Source organism: Ananas comosus, linkage group 23, assembly GCF_001540865.1.
Source record: "Ananas comosus cultivar F153 linkage group 23, ASM154086v1, whole genome shotgun sequence".
Taxonomy (NCBI): Eukaryota; Viridiplantae; Streptophyta; class Magnoliopsida; order Poales; family Bromeliaceae; genus Ananas; species Ananas comosus.
In genome coordinates, this window is record NC_033643.1 from 7,245,902 (window position 1) to 7,268,749 (window position 22,848).

General features: G+C 37.8%; 1 protein-coding gene across 3 annotated transcripts; it reads left to right on the forward strand.

The window, feature by feature from the left end:
• LOC109728142 (mediator of RNA polymerase II transcription subunit 31) lies at nucleotides 235–21,862 on the forward strand. Of its 3 annotated transcripts, XM_020258480.1 has the most exons (9): nucleotides 235–618; nucleotides 1,731–1,959; nucleotides 12,768–12,852; nucleotides 13,035–13,132; nucleotides 19,832–19,928; nucleotides 20,088–20,166; nucleotides 20,648–20,931; nucleotides 21,174–21,233; nucleotides 21,604–21,862. In XM_020258480.1, exons 3-8 carry the CDS (start codon nucleotides 12,803–12,805, stop codon nucleotides 21,184–21,186), a joined length of 621 nt encoding a protein of 206 aa, XP_020114069.1. In that variant the 5' UTR covers nucleotides 235–618; nucleotides 1,731–1,959; nucleotides 12,768–12,802; the 3' UTR covers nucleotides 21,187–21,233; nucleotides 21,604–21,862. The 3 variants fall into 3 exon arrangements, with proteins under 3 accessions (XP_020114069.1, XP_020114070.1, XP_020114071.1); XM_020258481.1 differs by lacking the exon at nucleotides 1,731–1,959; XM_020258482.1 differs by lacking the exons at nucleotides 235–618; nucleotides 1,731–1,959 and adding an exon at nucleotides 8,190–8,368.

Below are 22,848 nucleotides of genomic sequence, written 5' to 3' on the forward strand. Positions count from 1 at the left end.
GGCAGGCCTCGTGGGTCGTGGGTCGTGGGTCGTGACCATAGTTAGTTAATTCGCAAATTATTCGCGAATTATTCGCGAATTTTTGAAATGCCGAATTAAACACCCGTTTTCGAATTTTTGCCAAAAATTCGAAATAATTCGCGGTTTTTTGAGCAAAAATAATTATTCGCGAATAAAACGGGATTCGCGAATAATTCGGCCCAAAAAAACGGCCCTCTTGCTTGCGANAACAGGGGAACGCCCTAACTACTCACCCCTGCCGCCTACCACTGACCCCAGCCCGCCGATCCCTTTCCTTCCTCCTCTTCCCTTCCGGCCGCTCGCTGAATGCCATCGGAAGCCCCCGCGTGGCCACGTCGAAGATCGAGTTCTTCACTCTTCAGAAATCAGAACCCTCCTCGTCGCCTCTTCCTCTTCCTCTTCCGCTTCCGCTTCCGCTCTCCAACGATGGATCAGTAATCAGAAGATTCAGAACCCTCTAGTCCTTCCTTCCTCAACGAGTCCATCCTCTCCTGGTACCGCGCCACGCCTACGCCCGCGCCAAGGTCTTCCTCCATGACCGCCGCGTCTGCGCCGTCACCGCCCACCTCCTCCTCCTCAGCCTCTCCCAGCTCAGAGGTAACCTCTTCGCCCCTTCTCCGATACCTTCCGCCGCTACTCCGATCCGGTAAAGGACGCCGCTTTGTTCCTCTCATGGTGGATTTCGAACCTTATATTTTTTTAATATGATTTGGCATTGTCTTCCTTGCATGCTGTTGGTTTGATTTTTTTTATTTTAATTTTTGCAAACCAAGTTAGATTCGATTGATTTAAAATTTATACTGTAATTAATCCAAGCCAAAGTGAACCATTCCCTTCCTACCTCGCAGAACACTTTGAGGTAATTTATCCGGTAAAGGACGCCGCTTTGGTTTGAAGATTTCCTGCTTCTCACATTTGTCTTAGTTGTGTCAAGCTCCCAAGATTTCTTGCTCCTAACTTTATTTACTTTGGGGCGTAATATAGTTTGCTATTTTTTTTTTACTTAATTAGCTTAATTTTGTAGCTCTTTATTCTTATATTCTTAAGAAATATGAGTATTTATACTAATAGCATAAATTTTGAGAGAAACAAAACTTAATTTAATAGCCGAATTTTTGATCCCGAATTTTTAATTGGCGAACGTATAATATCCGTATAAATCACGTATCCGAATAATTGGAGAATCCATTTTTTAGCCGTATTTTTCAACAAATTTAAAAATTAGAAGACGAATTTTATCCGAATTATACCCGTACCGAATTTTTGCCGAATCCAAATTTACTAACTATGGTCGGTATCGGATCACTCCTCCTGCCCGCTCTGGAAAAGGCGGGTAATGGGTCCGCCTTTTGCCTCCGCTCCGGCTATCTGGAGCTTCGATCCGCCAGTCATCTTCTTTGCTCCAACTACATGGATTCCGTCGGACCTCCCATCTCCCTCTCTCCCACTCGCACCTCCCATGGCGCGATTCGGCCATGGCTCCGCCTCCCCGGCGGCGATGGTGGCGTCGATGATCGTAACGAGCACGCCGAGCCAGGAGCTCGCCCTCACCAACTTCGCCTGAGCCCCTTCGAAATCGCTTCTTGTCGGACCCACCTGCTGCACCTCCTTCTCTCCACCTGCTGCTGCCCTTATTCTCCTTCTAGCTAGTAAAGCTGCTACCTTTACTCCTCTTCTACATCTAACTACTAAAACTTGTTTTCTTCTAGGTTGTTACAGGTTCCCTTCTCTCACTCTTTCCTCGTGTCGTTCGGGTCCGAACTCCGCACCTTTCCCCCTCACCCCGACGCACAGTCGCATAGAAACCCTAAATCTCACTGCGTGAGGGGGACGACAAGGACCCGGCGGCGGCGGCGGCGGCGGCGATATCTAGGGTTAGTTCTCCTTTTGAGCACCAACGCTTCAGTTGGATCCACAGCTCTGCTTGCTCTTCTTGTGGTAAGCCTAACCCTCCCCACTGTTGAGTTACTTGAGTCACACAAGTTGTAGATACAAGTTTCTAATGCTCCACTTTGACTAGTAATTGCACTGCACATCTGCTGATCAAATTTAGGAGTAACAGTAGATTCGTGATACATTCAGAGACCCATTTTAAGTGTTCTATAGCTAGCTCATTTCGTGTTTCAGTAGCGGGAGTATATTTAATGTGTTGTTGTATGACACATTTTGCTTTCGTTTTAATATTGTGCTTTTCGATTTCTAGATATGTAAACAATCTATGGGTTTTTTTTGCGGTTAGAAGCGGAGTTATGCAGAAAACTGCTATAGTAACTAATTTGTATTCAAGAAAAATATTGGAGTAGCCTTTTGTCACGGTCTTAAAAATTTGGAAACCAATAAATGTAAGCAATGAATTATTTGTATGGAAAAAGTGCTGTTAAAAGGTTTTAGAAAACAATTTCTATTTGCTTTTTACTTGTGGAGTGGGCACAAAGGTATATCCATGTGAAGATGGTGAGATGGGTAACGGTGGCTACTTAATGTTAGAAAAAGAGTGGTATAGAAAATGGTGACTTTTGCTTATTTATGACTTTAGTTTGATTTATAGTGATTTATGTATTTTCTTTGGTTATGGTCTCAGAAATCATATTCAGAATAATAGATTTGTAACTCTACGTCTTTAAATACGATTGGTATCGTCTTAATGTTAATACTTTAAATTTTATGCCCTTTTCTTTTAATTAGTTTAAGAATGTTCCGGATTGCTTGATTGCTAATATGTGTGGGGAGATAAGGGAGGAGGGAGGACTTAATTGCTTTTTGTGGGGAGATAAGGGCGACTTATTTGCTATTTGTAGGGAGATAAGGCGGGGGTTTGATTTCTTTTTGTGGGGAGATAAGGGGGATGCTAATACATATAATAGCAAGATAAAATGGTTTATTATGTTCTTCATTTTTTTTTCTTTTTATTCCACGAATTTTAGTTAAACTTGCATTTATGTTGGCGAAATCATAGATTTTATTCAATAAAACATAGGCATATGAAATTTCAAACTTTTAGTTCATGATCATATGTGTTTATTAATATATACTATTGTCTGAATAATAATATATGCTAATATATACTAAAGTGTAAAATTGTAGTTGCCTTGTTGCTACTTATAGTTCATATTCTTATGTGCATATTAGTATATATTATTATCAGAATAATATGCGAATATAAATCCAATCCATACTCGAATCTGAAGAAATATCAGATCGTATCCGAATCCGTCTTTTAGCAGATATTGTAGAACGCAGCGGAAGGATTCGTTCGTACCTTTTTGCAGAAGCGCTTCGCGCTAGAACGCGACGAGCCTGGATCGTAGAGGTTGATTCACGTGTCCTCGGATCGTCCTTGAAAGTCTTCTAACGCTCCAAACTCGCGGTGGATCGAACTACAAACAAGCACGATCGCAAATCCACCGTTCAAGACCCTCTAGAATAATAGGTTAATGGAGGATGTGGTTTCTACAATTTTCTCTTAGTTTTCTCGTTCTTTTCTTGTTTTTTTTTTTTTTTATGTGAGATCGCCCGCATATTTATAAGGGATTCCAAAATCCTAATAGGTGCGTAAGAGATAAGGCCAAATCAGTTATTAATTGTCATCCTAATATGATTAGAATTTATCTCTAATTAGCTTTCCAATTTAAAAGCGAGATTAATTCTAATCCAATTAGACAATATGATAACCGTCGGATTGAGCGCGATTATGGGCGCACCCGATTCAATAACCGAATGCCAACATCTCCCACTCGCACATAGCGGGATCGATGCCATCGTAACCACTTCCTCAACATTACACCACTATTGACTCTATTCATACAGGAAAATGAACAGTGCGACCGCCGAGTCAACCTGCATTTTGGGAGCTCTATACTAGAAACCGCATATGGCCAGCATAGAGACATCAACCCTCAAATAAAAAGTATTAGACTCGTGATGCCCTAGACCATTGAATTACATCAGGTTCAGCATCTCTAATCCCTCAAAGAGCCATACTAACCTCAATTGCGCACATTATGACACTATACTCATGATTGTTTCGCTATACTGAAGCGACACAACCTGTCGACATGAGTCAAAGTGTGTGAATGTAATTCAACTAGTCTTCCTTAAGCCCTCATGCCACCAAGTTGAGAACTGATTGCTTTCCCAGCAATGCCCCGTAAAGCCGCATCACTCATAGCCGTAGGAAACATGCCAAAGTAGCAACATCAATTCTTTCACTTAATGACATAGTCAAAAGTCACTAAGGGCATCTAACATATATAGGACAATGCCTCAAAATAATGTCCATAAGAACTCACACGATGAGGAAGCAGGGATCCATTCACTCATCTTCTTTTTTGGTTGCCCAGCACATGTAGTATGAAATACATGCTATGACAGAGAATCTCAATAAGCTTATGTCTTTCTCAATGTCTTACGGATCTTAGCTCAGACACTCCCGGAGTGTCTAGCCTGAGTTCTCCATTTGCTCGCTATCTCAAGCACCAAACGGTGAGCTCACATCTGGCTCTTAATATACAGGCCATACGAATCGTGGGAGTATTCGTATGCGGTCTCATTAATGACCTCATCTTGGTGCCAACCAAGACGGCTTCCATTAATGCCTCAATTTTCGCTCGCTCTCTACAGCGCCGAAAAGAATAATTGCCTGTGTGAGAGGGCTAATCGGCTTGTGACATACTATCAATCCGTTCTACAACAATATAGGAAATATATGCACGTGCGCTAATCTTACCAAATATCTTTGCCAAAATAATAATTTGTAATTAAATAACCAAAAAATATTACAAAAAGAAATGCCCAAAAATAATCGACTGTCTACACAATCAAATCCTACGAAGTCCAAGAGCTTTAACATGAGCCAAAACCCATGTCCTAACAATAGGCTTAGTCAGAGGATCTGCGACCATGTGACTCGTAGAGATGTGTTCCAGGATTATTTCCTTCTGCGCCACTGCCTTACGAACGAAGTGATACTTTAAGTCGATGTGCTTAGTCTTGCCATGATATTTCGGATCCTTCGTGTATGCAATCACTGCCATACTGTCGCAATAGATCGTCACAGGAACGGAAATACAAGTGACAACCCCAATATCTCGAAGGAACCTTCTAAACCAGATAGCCTCCTGAGCCGCCGCAGAACACGCCACGAACTCCGCCTCCATGGTGGAAAGAGCTACACAAGTCTGTTTCTTACTACAAGATTTGGCACCATTGTCAAGCAAGAATGCATATCCTGAGGTCGACTTACGCTCATCTAGGTCACCAGCCCAATCCGCATCGCTATAATCGATGAGACGTAAATCTGTATCTTGATAGCACAGCACATAATCTATCGTACCTCCGAGGTAACGAAGTATTCTTTTAACAGCCTTCCAGTGGTCCAATCCCGGATTGGACTGAAAACGGCTAACCAGGCCCACGGCATAGCATATATCAGGCCGAGTACACATCATAGCATACATCAGGCTCCCGACCGCACTAGTATATGGAATTCGATTCATCTTATCCTTCTGTTCAGAAGTTTTAGAGCACTGTTTAAGATTCAGACTCTCACCTTTAGCAATAGGAGGGTCAATGGGTTTGCAATTGTGCATCTAAAATCGTTCTAAAACTTTTCTTAAGTAAGTCTCTTGAGACAGACCTAAAAGTTTTTTTGAACGATCTCTTAGGATCTTAACTCCGAGCATTCGCTTCACCATGTCCTTCATTTCAAACTTAAAGGACAGCCACGTTTGAGTGGCGACAATCATCTCCTTATTATTCCCGGCCAAAAGGATGTCATCAACATATAAGGAAAGGATTAGAAAAAATCCTTTAGACCGTTTAACATACACAGTGATCTTCTTCAATCATCGTAAATCCATCTTTAGTGATGGCTCGATGAAATCGAATATACCACTGTCTCGAGGACTAATTCAATCCATAAATGGATCGTCGGAGCTTACAAACTTTATACTCCTTATCCTTTACAGAGAAGCCAGTAGGCTGATCCATATAGGTCTCCTTATCTAGTTCTCCATTGAGAAATGCAGTTTTAACGTTCATTTGGTAAAGTTCCAAATCTAAATATGCAACAATGGTCAAGATTAGGCGGATCGAAGCAAATCTTTCGACAGGAGAGAAGGTTTTCTCGTAATCAACGCCTTCTCGTTGGGTAAAACCCTTTGCTACCAGGCGAGCCTTGTTCCTATCGATAGAACCGTCTTCCTTGTGCTTAATCTTGAGGACCCATGTATTCCTGATTGTTTTGCGCCCTGGTGGCAAGTCAACCAAGTCCCAGACATGATTTGACTTCATCGATTCTATTTCCTCCATCATTGCATCCAACCATTCTTTATGAGTAGGTAATGAGAGAGCCTCTTGGAAAGATCTAGGCTCATCATCATCATATGCAGCAACCATGAAAGCTTCCCTCTCGATCTCAAAACGACGACGGGAAACTCCCACACGTGTGCTCCTACGAAGTTGAGGCTCCTTATCTAAAGGTAAGTCGCTCCCACTATCCCCAAGAGGTATCAGAGTCCCTCCTCTGCCTCAACTGAGCGAATAAAAGCGCCAATACTAGAGTCATTCATCTCATGGAACTCAATTTCATTTCGAACCTCACTTCTATAAGGAAAATCCTCCTCGAGGAATTCAACATCGCGCGACTCAATCTCAGTCAAACTTCCATCTGGCTGCTTTCCAATGAACACGTATCCCTTAGAGTGTTCAGGGTATCTTATAAAGATACACTTCTTTCCTCTAGGACCCAACTTTCCATACTTGTGAGAAGTGTTGTGTACATAAGCTGCCGAACCCCAAGGACGCAGGTGCTCCAAATTTGGTTTCCTGCCTGTCCATAATTCATAAGAGGTGGAAGGTACTGTTTTGGAGGGTACACGATTAAGAATGTAGGCAGCAGTTAACAATGCGTCTCCCCAAAAGGAGATAGACAAATTTGCTTGCGCCATCATTGACCTAATCATGTCAAGTAAGGTGCGATTTCTTCTCTCCGCTACACCATTTTGCTGCGGAGTGCCAGGAATTGTCAGCTGTTTAATTATTCCCTTTTTATCACACAATTTCTTGAATTATTCAGATAGATACTCGCGGCCTTGATCAGTTCTTAAGGTTTTAATTTTCATAGCTAACTGATTCTCAACCTCATTAAATATAACGTCTAAAATAATCCAATACTTCAAACTTATGGGAGATCAGATAAACATGACCGAAGCGCGTATGGTCATCTATAAATGTGATGAAGAAAAAAGCACTATGTCTTGCCCTCACACTCATTGGGCCACAAATGTCAAAATGGATCAATTGTAAAGGAAATTCTGCCCTAGAAGCTTTATTAACTGGTTTTCGGGTCGCTTTTCCCGCTAAATAATGTTCACATGTGGGTAGGTCGACTTTAGTGAGCGAGCTCAATAGCCCGTCTCTTACTAATTTAGTCATTCTATCCTGCCCAATATGACCAAAACGTGCATGCCATTTAATTGAAACATTGTGAGGAATTTGTATCCAGAAATTTAGCATCCGACACATATCCGCATCCGAATTTGTATCCAGAAAAAAAAAAAAGGATGTGAATATGGTTTCGCTAAATATATGACTGTTTTCACCCCTAAGAGGACCATTTATGTTGTAAAACTTGGACAAGTTACATAATCTCTAAAGTATCTTAGTAGTGTTAAATATTCCTCGAGTCTTTTGGCGTGAATGGAGTTTTTGCTTGACTGTTATTTGACTGCAACTATTTAAAGTAGATTGATAGTTTGTGATGTGTAGAGACACATTATGTGGAAAAGGAGCAAATAAGTAATTTATGTAACCAGGCAAGATCTTGCCATACATTTTTATTAAAAAAGGCAAAAAACATGAGATTCTTCTAATGTATTTCTGTATCAGACTCATCCAAAATTTACCTGCAGTCTATATCCACTTGTCAACTTGTAATTATACTCTATACTATTTTTTCTATTTATTGTAGGCTGTTAACATATGAAATCAATTGGTTTGAACATTTCGTCATAAAGGATTACTGCAATTTTTTTACTTAAACCTGAAATAAGAAGAACAACTGTGAAATTTCAGTGTGGTGCATAAATGTGCGGATATACCACATGCAAGCAATCGAGAAGGCTGTGTAGCAAAATGCAAAAGTTTGAAGTTCATATGTCCATTTGCAGGTGTTCTAGAAAATAAATAATACTTCTATGTCTATTCGAGCTTTGTAATTTTAGCCATACAATGGCCCTAGACATGCTGCTATGCTGAGGGTGATTGGACCACAATCCCTTTGTGACTGCAATATTAGACTGAAGCAAAAATTCTTCCAAATACAAGACATCGGGTGGTCATTGAAGAGGTAACACTTAGCTATTTAGGAAGTTATTACATTCTTCTTCAATTATCAGAAAAAAGAGGAGGGCCAAATAATTGAATATGATTTAGTAAATGAGGAAAGTAGTGTGGCCAACTTCTTAGAGCATGAAATATGATTTAGAAAATGTGGTGAGGCAATATGGCTAACATTAAATTAGTTGAGGTAGATTGGAAGTCCATCTGATGGATCATCCGTTGGTTTTGACTCCCAGTGCAATTAGAAGCTGTAAAATCCTCAATTTGGTGAAAGGAGTGAACACTTTGTGACAATCGATGGTTGGCTTTTGCTTGTAGTCCTTCTCAATAGGTCTAGCTTTGTGATGATCAATTGACCTGATTTACATGTATCTGATTTTGTAGACCTACTTTATGTAATTGGCCTTTTGGTCTTTTGGAAGTGTAATAGGTTTTGATAAAAATAAATGTGGTCCTTAAATAATAAAGAGGCTTCAAGCTGGACAATGTTTAATATGGTAGATATAACTGCATTTAATAAAACTGCTGTAAGTACAATAAGCACAATTAAGTTAATATTGACTTCTCATTCATCATGGCATAATGCTAAGAAAATGCTTGTGCGGTTAAAAGACTAATGTTGTAATAATTATTTTTTTGATTTGCTATAGTAATAACTTGTTCCAAAGATTTACAGTTAAAATATAGTATAGTTTTTTGAATAACTCTGCTTTTTGCAACATTTTGAATCTCTAATAGGGCCTAGCAGATGGTGAACAAACAAATAGATCATAATGTGCCAATATGTGTCATTCTTTATAATCCTAGCCTTTTTACTTGTCATATCTCTTATATTGAAAGTTAAATACTTAAAAATTTTTCATACCCCGATTCCACAGTGGAAACCACGGGAACGACAGCAGACTACCGTATGTACACCAACCCTGTACACACGAAGCGTCCAACACAATTGAAGCAACAGCGAAAGCAAGGAACTCTAAAATCCAAAACTAAACAATTCCACAATTCACGAGTAACCATTCTAGAATCACATAATAAAAAAAACCTCATGTATCAGAGCACTATGTATATAAAACTACACTATCCACTAGATGTCACTGTACATATGAATGCATAATCACAACTCTCAAAATGTGGATATACAAGAAAAGGCCCTTGCCAGTCTTGCTGTACAGTACATAACCAAAACCCTCTACTGGTGGTCCTCTATTGCTCATGTATATTGGTAGGAGATGCTATCTACGGCACAATCCCCTTACCTCGATCAATGGATGGAGCAGCTGTCTCTAAAAAGTAAACCACAAGAGGGCGTGTGAATTTTTAAATAGTAGTTTCCAGTGGATACGGTCGGCGACAACCACAACCTTTCCCATTAGGTCTACTAGAGGCAAGAATAGAGATATAGTTTGAACATATATATAACTACTGAACTATCATGCCTCTATACATGTAATGAGCAGGAAAGCAGGTGACTAAAGCATGCATCAATGTTAATACACTAATGTAGTAATGCGACCCAATTGCAACCACCGACTCATAGGTCCGGTCAAGCCTGCGCCCGCCTAGTGCACGGACACACTCCCGCAGGTGTGTCAGCAACACCTAGGTTACTGTCTCTGCTATCACTGGCTAGCTCGGAGCGGCACTCGAGGGGAGCGACCTCTTTTGAGGCTAATAGCGCGTAACTCTGTCAAGCTCAATGTGGCTCTGCAAGCTATAGTTTATGTGATGATCAAAAAGATCATAAGTACCCAACCTAATGTCCTCAGTATAATCATAGAGTAATCTCTAAGTCAGATGTCACAGTAGAATATTCATATTTTCTCTCTATGTCCAAACATCTGCCCACTACTGTCGTGCTATCCATGGCCTCTATCATATAATTTATGGCATGTACAATGCAAATGGATATAAATGACTCACCACTATGCGTAAGATGTCAACTGGCCTCCCACGGCCTAAGCTAAAATATCCAATATGAGATATTGATAACAATTCACTATATCGCGACTATTAGACTTATGATTCACATAGTATGGCCTAAATTAGTACCCATATGTGAATAAGTTGAAATCCATACTCTCTACTCAATTTCATGCTAATATCACCTCTATCAACGTATAAAACCACATATATATACATATGTCATGCCTACTGGACTTATTGTTCATGCATAAATCATCACTCACATATACACGTGATAGAAATCCACTCTTCCACTCAATTCCATGCTAACATAACCCTTTATCAATCTATATGACCATATACGGATGCATATGCATGCAAATAGACATAGAAGGAAATTTGTTGTTTTCGACGACTCGGAACCCACCTCGTTAGCTATTCCAACCACGATAAGGACTCGGCCCAAGTGCACCTCTTTTCAATCCAAATTCCAGCTGGAATTAGTCAAGGAAGTTCTGCAAATCAGCAAGGAAAAGCTACACTAATCAAACAATCAAAGTGGATCACTGCTGGAATTCGCATAGCAATTCTGAAATTCACTAGAATTTAGCTCATGTTATCTTACTATCAGTTGAGCGGGGTGTTTTTCAAGCTTCTCAACTTCAATTCAAGTAGGGAAGAATAAGGGAAATGCCCACTCCAACCACGGATTCGCTGCACTAAAGTCTGGAATTAAGAAACTTAACGAAATTCCATCAATCCTTGCAATTTCAGCTCATAACACCTAAAAATTGAAATTTAACTTACACCAACCTGATATTTGGTTGAAGGGATAAATTCACAAGTTCCTCTCCCTTACTAGAATGCCAAAAAGAGCTCAATTTTGCAGCTACAATTTCAGATTTGTGGATTGGATCAAAACAATTAATGAAATTTCGGTATTACTTACGAATCAGCTCAAATTCTAAATTTACTTGATTCCAAACAATTAATCCGAAATTCCAAGTAGGTGGAAGATGGAAATTGAGCTTTACTACCCTCTTTCCTGCAATTGAATCTCTATTTTAAAATTGAGGCTTTGATTGAACTCAATTTAATCCAAACTGTAAGCATCAATTTTCTCCATCAGAAACTTCCATTGCACACAATTGAGCCCTCCCTCGCTGCTGCTACCTGGCTGCTGTTGCTGCAGCAGCTGCTGCAGAAGCTGCTGCTGCAGCTCTCTAATGCTGCAGCTGCTGCTATTGCACCTTCAGCTGCTGCAGAAGCTGCTGCTACAGCATACTGCAGCTACTGCTATTGCAGCTTAATGCTGCAGTTGCTGCTGCTGCTGCAGCAGCTTGAAGCTTCAGCTCAAGCTGCTGCAGCTGCTGTTCGTGCGTAGGGCCGCAGCTGCTGGCTGCCATCCAGCAAGTTGAAAACAGGGAATAGAGCAGGAAGAGAGTGAGGAGGGAAGAGAAAGGAAGAAGAAGAAAAAAAAAGAAAACTTCTAATGTTGCTGTCGAAGAGCCGAAGAAATTCTACGCACGCGCAATCTCGTTCGACTCGTCGAATCAATTGACATCCTCCAACCCTTCTCACTTTTCATCTTTTCCCTCTCTCTTCTTCCCTCTCTCCTCCCTCTCTCTCTAAAGTGGCAGCTCGATGAGGAGATAAGCTTCAAGAAACTCCCTGAGGCTTAGTGGAAATCCATTCACACATGCACAAAATGCTAATAAGTCCACTAAATCAAGTTTTTGAATTTTAGTCCTCCGCAAGATGAAATTTGATTTTTCGAGTTTGTTTTCGCATCCATTTCATGCTAAAACATCTCTAACTCAGTCAAGCACTGTAAGAACATGCTGAAAAGCAACTCATATTGTAACCTTGTCTACTCGCCAAGGTCCAGTACTCTACAAAATTACTTGGATTATTGAATTTAAAGTTTGAGCAAACTTGACCCATAAAGAGAATATTTTTCTTTAAGGGAATCCCATAAAAGACGATACTTATAAACCCACAACCTTATCCCATAAAGAGAATACTTTTTGGTAAGGGGATTCCTTGAAGAAAAACACCCGGAAACCCCGTACTAAATCGAACAATGAAAGGAGGTAGACTCAATTTTTGGTTTGAATTCTTGGACTAAGTCGAGAATAATATTTGTTTGTTTTAGTTAGAGATGTTTGATTGTACGTAAAACTATTAAAAATGATATTAATATATGTTGCAACAATATTATGTTTAGTAGTGTCTGATTTGGCATAAATTGAAAATAATTATGAGTGTGCTTGATTGATATAATGAAAAAAAAAGATAGTGAAAGAAAGTGAGGGAAATGGTTCTTGAGCGATTTTGGCAGCCACGTAGCCCTGTAAATTGGTTTTGGATAAACTAATTCGATAGGACTAGACCATGACAGTAACCTATGTGCTTTTCATGTGCCTCATGTTCTATTTAGCTCTACTCTACTGCACTCGATCTCCTTTGTCTTTTCTATATATCCACTGCTTGCGTCTCAGGCACGAAGTGAGCAAATCCGAAATTTGCAAACTCCATGGTTTCAAGCAAAGAGAGCATGGATTGCCCAGTTGAATCCCCACCACTGTAAGTGCTTCTTCTGCTCCATCCTCTTTTTCTTTCCCTTCCTCTTTAAAATTTCGTGATTCTTATATTCCTTCCTCTTTAAAATTTTGTGATTCTTATATTTGTTTCCACAGAAAAAGTTTTTCCTTTCAGATTTGTACCTTTTTTTCTTTGTATTTTCCTTAATATTTGCAAATTTACAGACCAAATAACCCGTACAAGGACCCCGACGATGGGCGCCAGAGGTTTCTACTTGAGTTGGAGTTCGTTCAGTGCTTGGCTAACCCTACCTATATCCACTGTGAGTCTCCTTGACTAGAATTCCCTTTGGTGATTTCTAGAGATTAAGCCCTCTCCATCCACATTAGCTAGTGGATTTTTGTCGAAATTCAAAAAGTAGAATTTATTTTTTTTTTTTACTTTTTAAAATATACTTAATTGAGAAAGGTCAAAGAATTGGATTGGGTTAGTGAAGGCGTGCTTGACACGCTTTCCGTATAGTAGTTTGAACCCCTTTAATGGTGCACTTCAGTCTTCTGCCTGCTACTCAATGTACAAGCACAACTCACCTCTGCTGAAAGCCATATGCACTGTTGAAATCCGGTGAACTTTGAACGCAAGGAGCCTTTGATCGCTTTAAGTAGGAGAGGATTAAAAGCTGACAGTTGTAAGAAAGGAGAGGGAAATCTCAGAATACTTACGAAGATGTTAATAAAATCAAAACATCAATATAATCTATTGGATGGTAGAATGTCTAAATTATGTACGAAGGGATGCCTAAGGCATCGTTGCAACTTCAACCAGTAGAATAGTTTTAAATTAAAACTGTTGTTTAGATTAATTAAAAAATAATTTTCAAAAGGTACAAGGGACTGAGCGCAACAATCCACTCGGAAGTAGTTGCGGCAATTGGTCACGCATGTAACCATCCCACTTAAGGACATCTCCAAGGAGATTTTGAAAATAGGGCCCACAACATATATATTGATAAATGTTTATTAAAGTTTTAAATTATCATATTGTATTTAAAATGAATAAGAATTGCCCCACTTATTTGAAACCTTTATAATCAAAATAATTAGAATATAAAAAATTATAATAATATTTTAAGCCATTTCTACCATGCAATGGGTAATGGTGCCTTTTGGGTTTGAACCATCATTTAGTTATCATTTCATTCGGGAGTAAGCTGTTGTTGCTTATTCCTGCTGGCTGCTGCAGGTATAACTTCTGGGATAAGCAGGAACAAGATCAATTTTGTGTTGCAACGCGTCTTTTCAAAAAAAAAAAAAGTCATATAAGCTATCATGCCTTGTGTCTCTTTTTATCATTGCGTGTAATGCCCCAGTGCGGAAGCCTTATCAGGCGCATGACCAGACTCGCCACATGGAGTTACAACAATTCATATCATGTATATTAAAAGGTTAGGTAAGGTAAAGCAAACAGGGTGTAGCTAAACCTGCTTCAGAGAGTGCACCCACTTCAAAATGCTTATGTGACGGCTATGGCCGGCACACATCTCCTCAACACCCATTTGAACCTATGAGGAGGGCAATCAGATGATTCAGATCATGAACTACTCTAACACGCGATTTGCGGTGAAAATAGCTTTGAAAAACCCATTATTAGAGCTTATGGAGTGTCAGGTTTTGAACCCTAAGTTTTAGGTTCCGGAATCTCCCTTGGGTTCTGGAACCCAGGGTTGGGTTCTGCAGAAACAAAACCCTCACGTACTGTTTTATTGAGGTGCCTCCGAAACCCGCTCACAGGTTCCGCAACCTCCCTTGGGTTTCGGAACCCATGGCTGGGTTATGCAGAATCCTCGCGTGCTGTTCTATTGAGGCACCTCCATAACCCACTTGCAGGTTCCAGAACCTAACTGCTAGCTGAAGCTCAGCGACCACCTACACTGAAATTCACTGAGTTGCAACATTGATTTACTCAGAATCTTTCTCCAATCACTCTAAACTCCCAATAATGCTCTAAGGTGAGCCGAAAGAAACTCGAAATTATAAGAATCCACTATCAATTTCGCAAAGTGGGTCTTTCATACCAAAAATGATGATTTTTTGTTGTATGACCAACAAATCTTTCAAGGAACCCTTCAAAGATGCTCCGAAAGAACAATGCATCATAAATCAAGCTTGGGGATTCACACTGGTTAGCCATGAGAAAACATAGGGGTTTTCTACACATTCCATAAAATTATGGTGAAAACGTCAACAAAGCTCATTTAGAGCTCAAAACTCACGAAAGACACAAAATGCGACAAAATCTCGTAACAGGATCAAGGATTAAAGAACATTCACTTGATCTTAGGGTTCTCTCCCAACAAAGAGGTTCGAAAGGTTGTGATACCTCACTCGGAAGCTCCGAAAGCTTGTTATTCTTACCGGAGAAGCTTGACTAAGAAGGAGATGAACTCACTTTCCTTCAAAATTGGTGGAGATTGTGTGAGAGAAAGAGTCAGGGAGAGTGAGAGGGGAGAAGATGCTCCTTGGGAACGAAGAGGGAAGAGGGAAAAAGGGGCCAGGGTTCTCAAGAGGTCCCTTATATAGTGAGGGGAAAAGACAATTGCAAATAAGCCCGTTAAGGCACCACTCTTTGCAACAAAGCCGTCACCCCACATACAAACTTCAGCCAGCTAGGTTCCGACACCTCACATTGGTGTTTTGCAACATGGTCATGTTCCGAAACCCCTCAACAGGTTTCACAGAAACAGAACCCTTCCCCACGGATTCCCTTCTCAGGTTCGGAACCTGATATTCACGCTTTGGAACCTAACACTTAAACTGAAACTCTTGATGAGTTTCTTTCTTCTCTTTTTTCATTTTTGAAATTCATGGTATTTGTGCTTTTTATTATCGGCCTTTGCTATAGCCGAGCATCTATCATAATGTATAATAGTAGGGAGGCATTGGATTATTAATATAATAGCAAGTAATAAGCCTCTTAGATGATGTGCCTCATAAACAACAAGATCTATAGCAATAAGCTTGGCTTCCATAGTTAGTTGATGGAATTAAAGTTTGTTTACATGATTTCCATGAAAGTACACCACTTCCTAAAGTAAGAACATATCTGCTGGTGGATTTAGTTTCATCAACATAAGTTATCCAACTAGCATTACTATATCTTTCTAATATCTTAGATTCTAATACAATTGGATAACCATTGTAGTTGCAATCCATAACTCATGATTTCTTTTAAATATTTTAGTAATCTCTCTAGAGCTTTCTAATGGTTCTCTTTTGAAATAAACATATTGATCAAAATCTATTTGAGAAACCATTAGATATGATAACTTCAAATCTAAAGGAACACTGTTAAGGCACCTATTTTAGCTCATATAATGATTGATTTAATTTGCAGACTCTGTGCTTTTTATTTGGGTTTACAAACCCTTCAGGCTGGTTCATATATATATATATATTATTAAACCTCCATTCAAAATTGCTTCCTTAGTAACCAACTTTGCTTTATTTCTTTATTTCTTTTACAATTCCATCTGGATAAAACTTTTTTCTAAATAATCATTTGCGCCCAATTGTTTTGCAACCATTTGGCATATCACTCTCTAGTATTATGAGCAATTATGGAATCTATTTTACTTTTTATGGCTTCTTTCCAAAACTATTTGCATTTGAATTTATAGCATCCTTACAGATTAGAGGATTATTATTGTTAATAACAAAAGTTTCCATCAAGAGAAAGTAGGAACCTTCACAACAATTCGTTCTTTTCTTATTCTCTCACCCTCACCCAATTGATTTTCAGATTCAATTTCATTGGGTAGTATATAATTTGAAGAAATTTTTTTATTCATAGATTAAAAAAACATTATAATTGTAAAAATAGTCCTCTAAAAAAATTATTTACAAAATGAGGCCTATGCGATGAATGAATTACAAAATTTTTTATTCATAAAAAATTTACCGCATTATAAATGCGGTAAATCATTCACCGCTTTCTTCAAAGTGTTAAAATTATTTTGTATTTAATATTATTCATCTCTTGGAGTTTGGATGTAGAAAATATACAAGTTAGGTAAAAGCGGTGAATGACTTACTGCTTTTAGAAAAAATCAGTAAATCACTGTTTGGTCTACTTTTACAATAAAAATTTTCGATGCCTATTTTTACAATTAAAAAATTGTGTAGGCTTAGTAGCCCAAAACCCCAAATTTGGAGACACATTCATGTTAGTAGAATCTTTATATTATAGTAGTTGCTAACCTTTCATAATATATTTTCAAAATTACATCTCTAGATTCCATAATAGTGTCAGTAGAAATTTTTCTGGTTTCAGAATTTATAACGAGGATTCTATATGCAGAACTATTCATCGCATATCCGATAAAACTCCATCCACAATTTGGGACCAAGTTTTCTCTTTTAATTTTGTGAAACAGAAATTTTTGCTAAGCAACCCCAAACTCTAAAATAGTTTAGGTTAGGCTTTTTAACTTTCTACAATTTATCAGGTGCTTGGTCACAATTTAGTAGTGAACTCTTTTAATTATATAGCAAGCACTTAATAATACTTTCCTGCACAAATTGTTCGGTCAGCCAGAAATAATAAAACATAATCTTCACCTTATCTAGTACTTTTTTCGTTTTGCTATTCCATTTAAAGGGTTTTCTAAGTTGTTTTGCTTGAGCAAAAAATCTGAAACTTAGGAAGAAAAATTTGAAACTGATTTTGGAATCAAATTCATTTTCATTATTCTCACAAATTTTCTGTTATCTGCATGTCCTAATCTTGCATGCCAAATAGAGAAAGATTCAGTAAGAAATGTTGAATAAAAAGAAACAACTGTATTACTACTGGAAGAAGAAAATGCAATAAACATACTATTATGTAGATAACCTTTTCCAACAAAAAGACCCTAACTTAGTTAAAACTTAAAATAACATTATTAGATTCAAATAATAAACGATAACCATATTGTGCAAACATTGATCTGCTAATCAAGTTTCTTCTCATATAGGGTATATACATCACAGGATATAGAGTTAGGGCATTCCCAGATGTTTACTTTAGATGCACACATCCTTCTCCAAGCACATTTGTTGTGGATTCACTTCCCGTGTTTACATTTCCTCCAAGGGTCCTGGAAACAAGAAAGATATGATTTATTAAAGCACACATGCATAGTTGCCCCAGTACCAATCTGTGGAAAGACTAAAGCAATTAATTTCAGGGGATACACTCACATACCTCTGAGGAGTGGGGGCATAAGTGTTGGCCACTAAATTCACTTGCGGCCGCAAATTCTCATGGCCTTTATTTTCCTTTTTTTCATTAGACTGTGCTTTCAGTAGTAATAGTCTTTGGCCAAATGATTAGTTCTTCTACAAACCCACCACTTCTTTCCTTTCCTATTCTTAGTTAATTTGCCCTTTGGTTTAAGAAAATTACTTTTCATATGTTTAATTTTTCCTTTGAACATCTTTCCGATTGGAAGATCATTATACTTTTTCGTAACTTCAACTAAATTCACATTTAATTGACTCTTACTTGAATTGAGATTTGCCTGTATCTCTTTGTTTTTTCGTCGATTCTGAATGGTGCAATCAAATAATCTAAATCAAGTCATTTTTGTCATGCCTTAAGGTTTGAGTATACAAATTCCAAATAAGAGGTACTTTTTCAATAATAGGGCAACATCTTTTTCAGATATTCTTCCAAAGCATAAATAATATCTCAAATTCCACAGTGATACTTTTTCAATAGTAGAGGCAATAACATATTTTTCAGATCTGTGAATGCCATATACTTTCAAAGTATCAACAGTATCTTGCAATCCATATGTGTGTTCAATAATGAAATGTTTATCAATCATTTATAGTTATTGAAAGAATCAACAGTGCATTTCTCTAAGCCAATATCTTCTTCACCATATGTAGATTCTAAAGCATTCCAAAATTTAGAAGAAGATGAAGTAGGACAATAAATGTCATAAAGCTGATCAAATAATACATTTAAAATACAATCATGACATAAAAAATTAATTTCTTTTGGTGATTTGGTGGGTCCTTTCTCTTGAGTGATGACATCATTCTTTTTGGAAGTTGAATCATCCTTCTCTTTAGAGGATGAATCTTTCGATGTATCGTCAATTCTAGATTGATTATTGCTGACATAAAGGCCCAAGCGAATCAATGTTGTGTATGGTGTCGCCATCTTCTAAAATTAGATCCAACGAAATTCTAGATTTAAAATCATCATGATGAGGCAACATTCTCAAAAAATAGCAAGTAAACAATCAAATGCAAAGCTCTACTTTACGAAGAAATCTACTTTGAAATTAGAAAAAGTAGAATATAATATTTTAAAATTGTTTAAACTATTAATTAATTAAGAAAGGTTAGAGAAGTGGACTGTGTTAGTGAAGGCGCGCTTGCCACACTTTCCTTAGAGTAGTTTCAGGCTCCTTTTATGGGTGACATTAGTCTTTTGCTCGCTACTTACCAAGATACAATCACAACCCATCAACGCCGGAAGTCATATGCATTGTTGAAATCCAGTGAATTTCAAACACTGAGAGACTCTGACCGCTGAAAAGTTTTGGATAGGGTTGAAAACAAAAGGTGTGAGAAAGGGAAAAGGAAACCTCAAAGTAGGAAGAATTTGATATAGCCTATACATCAATATCATCTGTCGGATGAGAAAACATTTAAATGAAGATGCCTAAGGTTGCTCATGTAAAATAATTAAAACCATCCTTTAGAATAATTTTAAATTAAAATAAATTTTTATTTAAAATATCTTGTAGATTAATTTAAAAACAAATGGGGTGAACTCGACGATCCACTTGGACAGAGTTGCGTGTGTTGGTTACTCACGTAACCAACCCACCTGATGGAATCTCCGAGGAGATTTTAAAAGCAGGGCCTACAACATATGTATTAAGTAAATGTTTATGAAAATTTTAAATTATCATATTTTATTTAAAATAACCAGAGATTTTACCTTTCTGATGTATCCTGGCGCACAGATCTAGCTCAAAATCGTTACTTTGAAGATGAGGCATTTATTGGGTACTTGAAGTACCTTCAATACTGGCAACGACCTGAGTACATAAAATTTATAATGTGAGTTTTGCTATGACATGAGTGCATTTTGAAGATGTTTGCTCGCAGTGATATATTCTGTTGTTTTATTCTTCGTTAGTTTGTTCTATCTGTCTGTTAATTGAATAGTTGCTTGAATGTGTAATTTGCAATTATTACATTTATTATTGATGTATTTAGGTATCCACATTGCCTTTTCTTTCTAGAGCTTCTCCAAAACGCAAACTTCCGCAATGCAATGGCACACCCAGGAAGCAAGGTGACCTTTCTATTATCCCAATAAATGTATGCTTAATGTCATCTCAATCTTGTACGCTTTCTTTAAGAATTTGTGTTGACAATTTCATCAGTCATTTTGTGTTTTTGGACCATTTGTGACGTAAAAAGAAGTCATAGTTTGTATTCTAATTTGTAAGTCAGAAATTTAAAATCGAGAGGCTTTATCTATGAGGATGACACATGCTTCCTGGATAACATTTTCTTCTTTGGGAATGATGTTATCACAGAGAGTGCTTTGGTGCACCAGTCTTTTCTAATATAAGGGTTGGGGAAGTCGCTAGGTACACAGCCCACTCCAAAGGCACTGACACTACATTATTTATCAGGCAACATGCTTGGTGATTGTTTTCATACATTATATTTGTATGTCTTTCTTTTAATTCTTTTTCAGTTCTCGTCTTCTCTTAGTTTGATGGACACATTTAGTCCCACTTTACCGACCTTCAGCAACATTTTGACAGGAGCTGGCTCATCGGCAGCAGTACTTCTTTTGGAAAAACTACAGGAACAACAGACTGAAGCACATCCTACCACGCCCTCTTCCTGAACCCGCTGCACCTCCCGTGCCCCCTCCACCTGTGCCTGCATCCGTACCTGCGCACCCTCAAGCTCCACCTGCATCATTGCCCCCTATGACTACTGCCGGTGGATCCACGTTGTCGCCCATGCAGTTTATGGGAGCGCCCAGCTCTAATCTCCCAAAGGCCGACATGAGAAATACTATGGGGGATCGGAGAAAGAGAAAGTATGCACGTTATTTCGCTAGCATGCTTTTTATGGCTCTTCTTTTCCTCTTTGTCACTCACTAAAGTCCTTCATCCACTTTTACGCACCTATACAAATTTCCTCTTTTTGCTTTTGCATTCACAATGCGTTAAGGACAATTATCAACCCTGAACCTTTACATTTGTAAATATTTGAAATGCACCTTCGATAAGTGTAATTTACTGCTTAGTAAATATGTTAACCAACTATTTCTCTGTGCAGGAAGGAAGGTTGAAGAGGCGCTCCGCATTAACAGATGAACCATTTTTCCCCTGCCTGCTGGTAGGATTCCTTTTTTTTCCTCTTTTTTTTTTTTTTTTTTTTCCCTTTTCTTTCTTTTTAAGTCCTTTTTGAGTGTGCGTAATATACGCGTATATCGTGTGTGGGTTTGAGATCAAATGCCTTTTGTAGTTTAACAGATTGCGCGCTTAATTTTTCCTGTTCTGCATGTATCTGTATTTATAAAGCAAGGTGGCAGGAGCTAAGCTGGGGGGAATAATAAATATAGATAGATAGCAATTGCGCAATACTGCCCACAACTCTTATCTTCATCTTTTTTACTACGCTGAAAAAAAAGACTACGATGTGAGAATCTGCGATGTATAATTGCTTATACAATGTTAACTGATTAATTTCGTTTGGTCATGTACAGGAAGTTGGAAGAGCTGGAGCATGGTTTTCTCAGAATTCCACGCAACAGCAGCTGAAAGACCACACAACGGCCCTCCCTCCCTTGTTGTCCATTCTCTCTTCAGTTACCACACATACCCCCTTATATTCAATAAATTGGATGGTAGTAATTCACTCCTTGGGAAATTACTCTTAAAATTTCTGAGCTTAAAAACAATTGAAAGTTTGAACCACCAACTCATGTAATGAAATTTAAGTTTGATTGTGTTTTTTTTTTTTTTTTTTTTTTTTAAATAGAGCTATTTTTCAGCTAATATGAGTAAAGTTCTAAATCTTATTCATTACGAGAAAAGCTCAATTCACTTTCTCGGCCATTTTAATTTAATAAATATATTAAGCGGCTCAACTTAAGTTTAGAAATAGAACTAATTTAATTTCAATGAACAAACCAAACATTTGAAATCATATTTTAAAAAATTTGGAATTAAACGTTCAGTGATGATGTTTAAGCAGATAGTTGAGAAATCATTCATAATATATTTATANTTTTTTTTTTTTTGGTAATTTTAAAATTATGCCTTTTGTCTTACATTCTAATGGTAAATAATTTTTCTATAAATCAGTAAACATTTCAAGTCTAAGAGTGACTTTGTGAAATTTTCTATATTATTGTTTATATTGCAGGAAACCAAATGGTCAACTCAAATACTACAGTTTCATCTTGCTAATGATCTAAAAGATGAAATTACCGTATGAACTAAGTGCAAGAATATTAAAATTTTCAGTAATTTGGTTTTTAGGTGGAGAATTTTCTTTTAATCTAGCAAAAAATCCTGGGATTTTTCTATAATGCGAATCAAACGCCCATTTAATTCATTAATGACGGCAATCTTGTTCTTTTGTTGTGGTTCTCTTGCACTATGAATATATTGTCCTTCCCGTTTTATTCTAAACAAGTGTAGTTACTCGTGTGTTGCGACGGGTTGATTTTATAGAGGAAAAATGAATATATATATATATATATATATATAACAGTTGACGAAAATGATAATATAACCTACGCAAATTGGTTGTGGCAATGATAGGTTTTCTATTGCCAGGTTTTCTTTGGATTCAAGGGGAAAAAAAATCAATTTATACTAAAAATTCATCGAATTTGAAGAAAATTTCACAAAATTGGAGCTAAATTGCAGATGCCCAACAAAAAAAAAAAGAAGAAGAAATGGTAAAACTTCAACTAATACTCTCATCCACTTCTTTCAAAGTG

Bases quoted from the DNA above. Each gene is read 5' to 3' on its own strand.
- LOC109728142 (XM_020258480.1), top strand. From the start codon at position 12,803: ATGGTTTCAAGCAAAGAGAGCATGGATTGCCCAGTTGAATCCCCACCA. The intron at 19,929-20,087 runs GTGAGTTTTGCT...TGATGTATTTAG, and splicing joins GAGTACATAAAATTTATAAT to GTATCCACATTGCCTTTTCT. The intron at 20,167-20,647 runs GTGACCTTTCTA...ACATTTTGACAG, and splicing joins TGGCACACCCAGGAAGCAAG to GAGCTGGCTCATCGGCAGCA.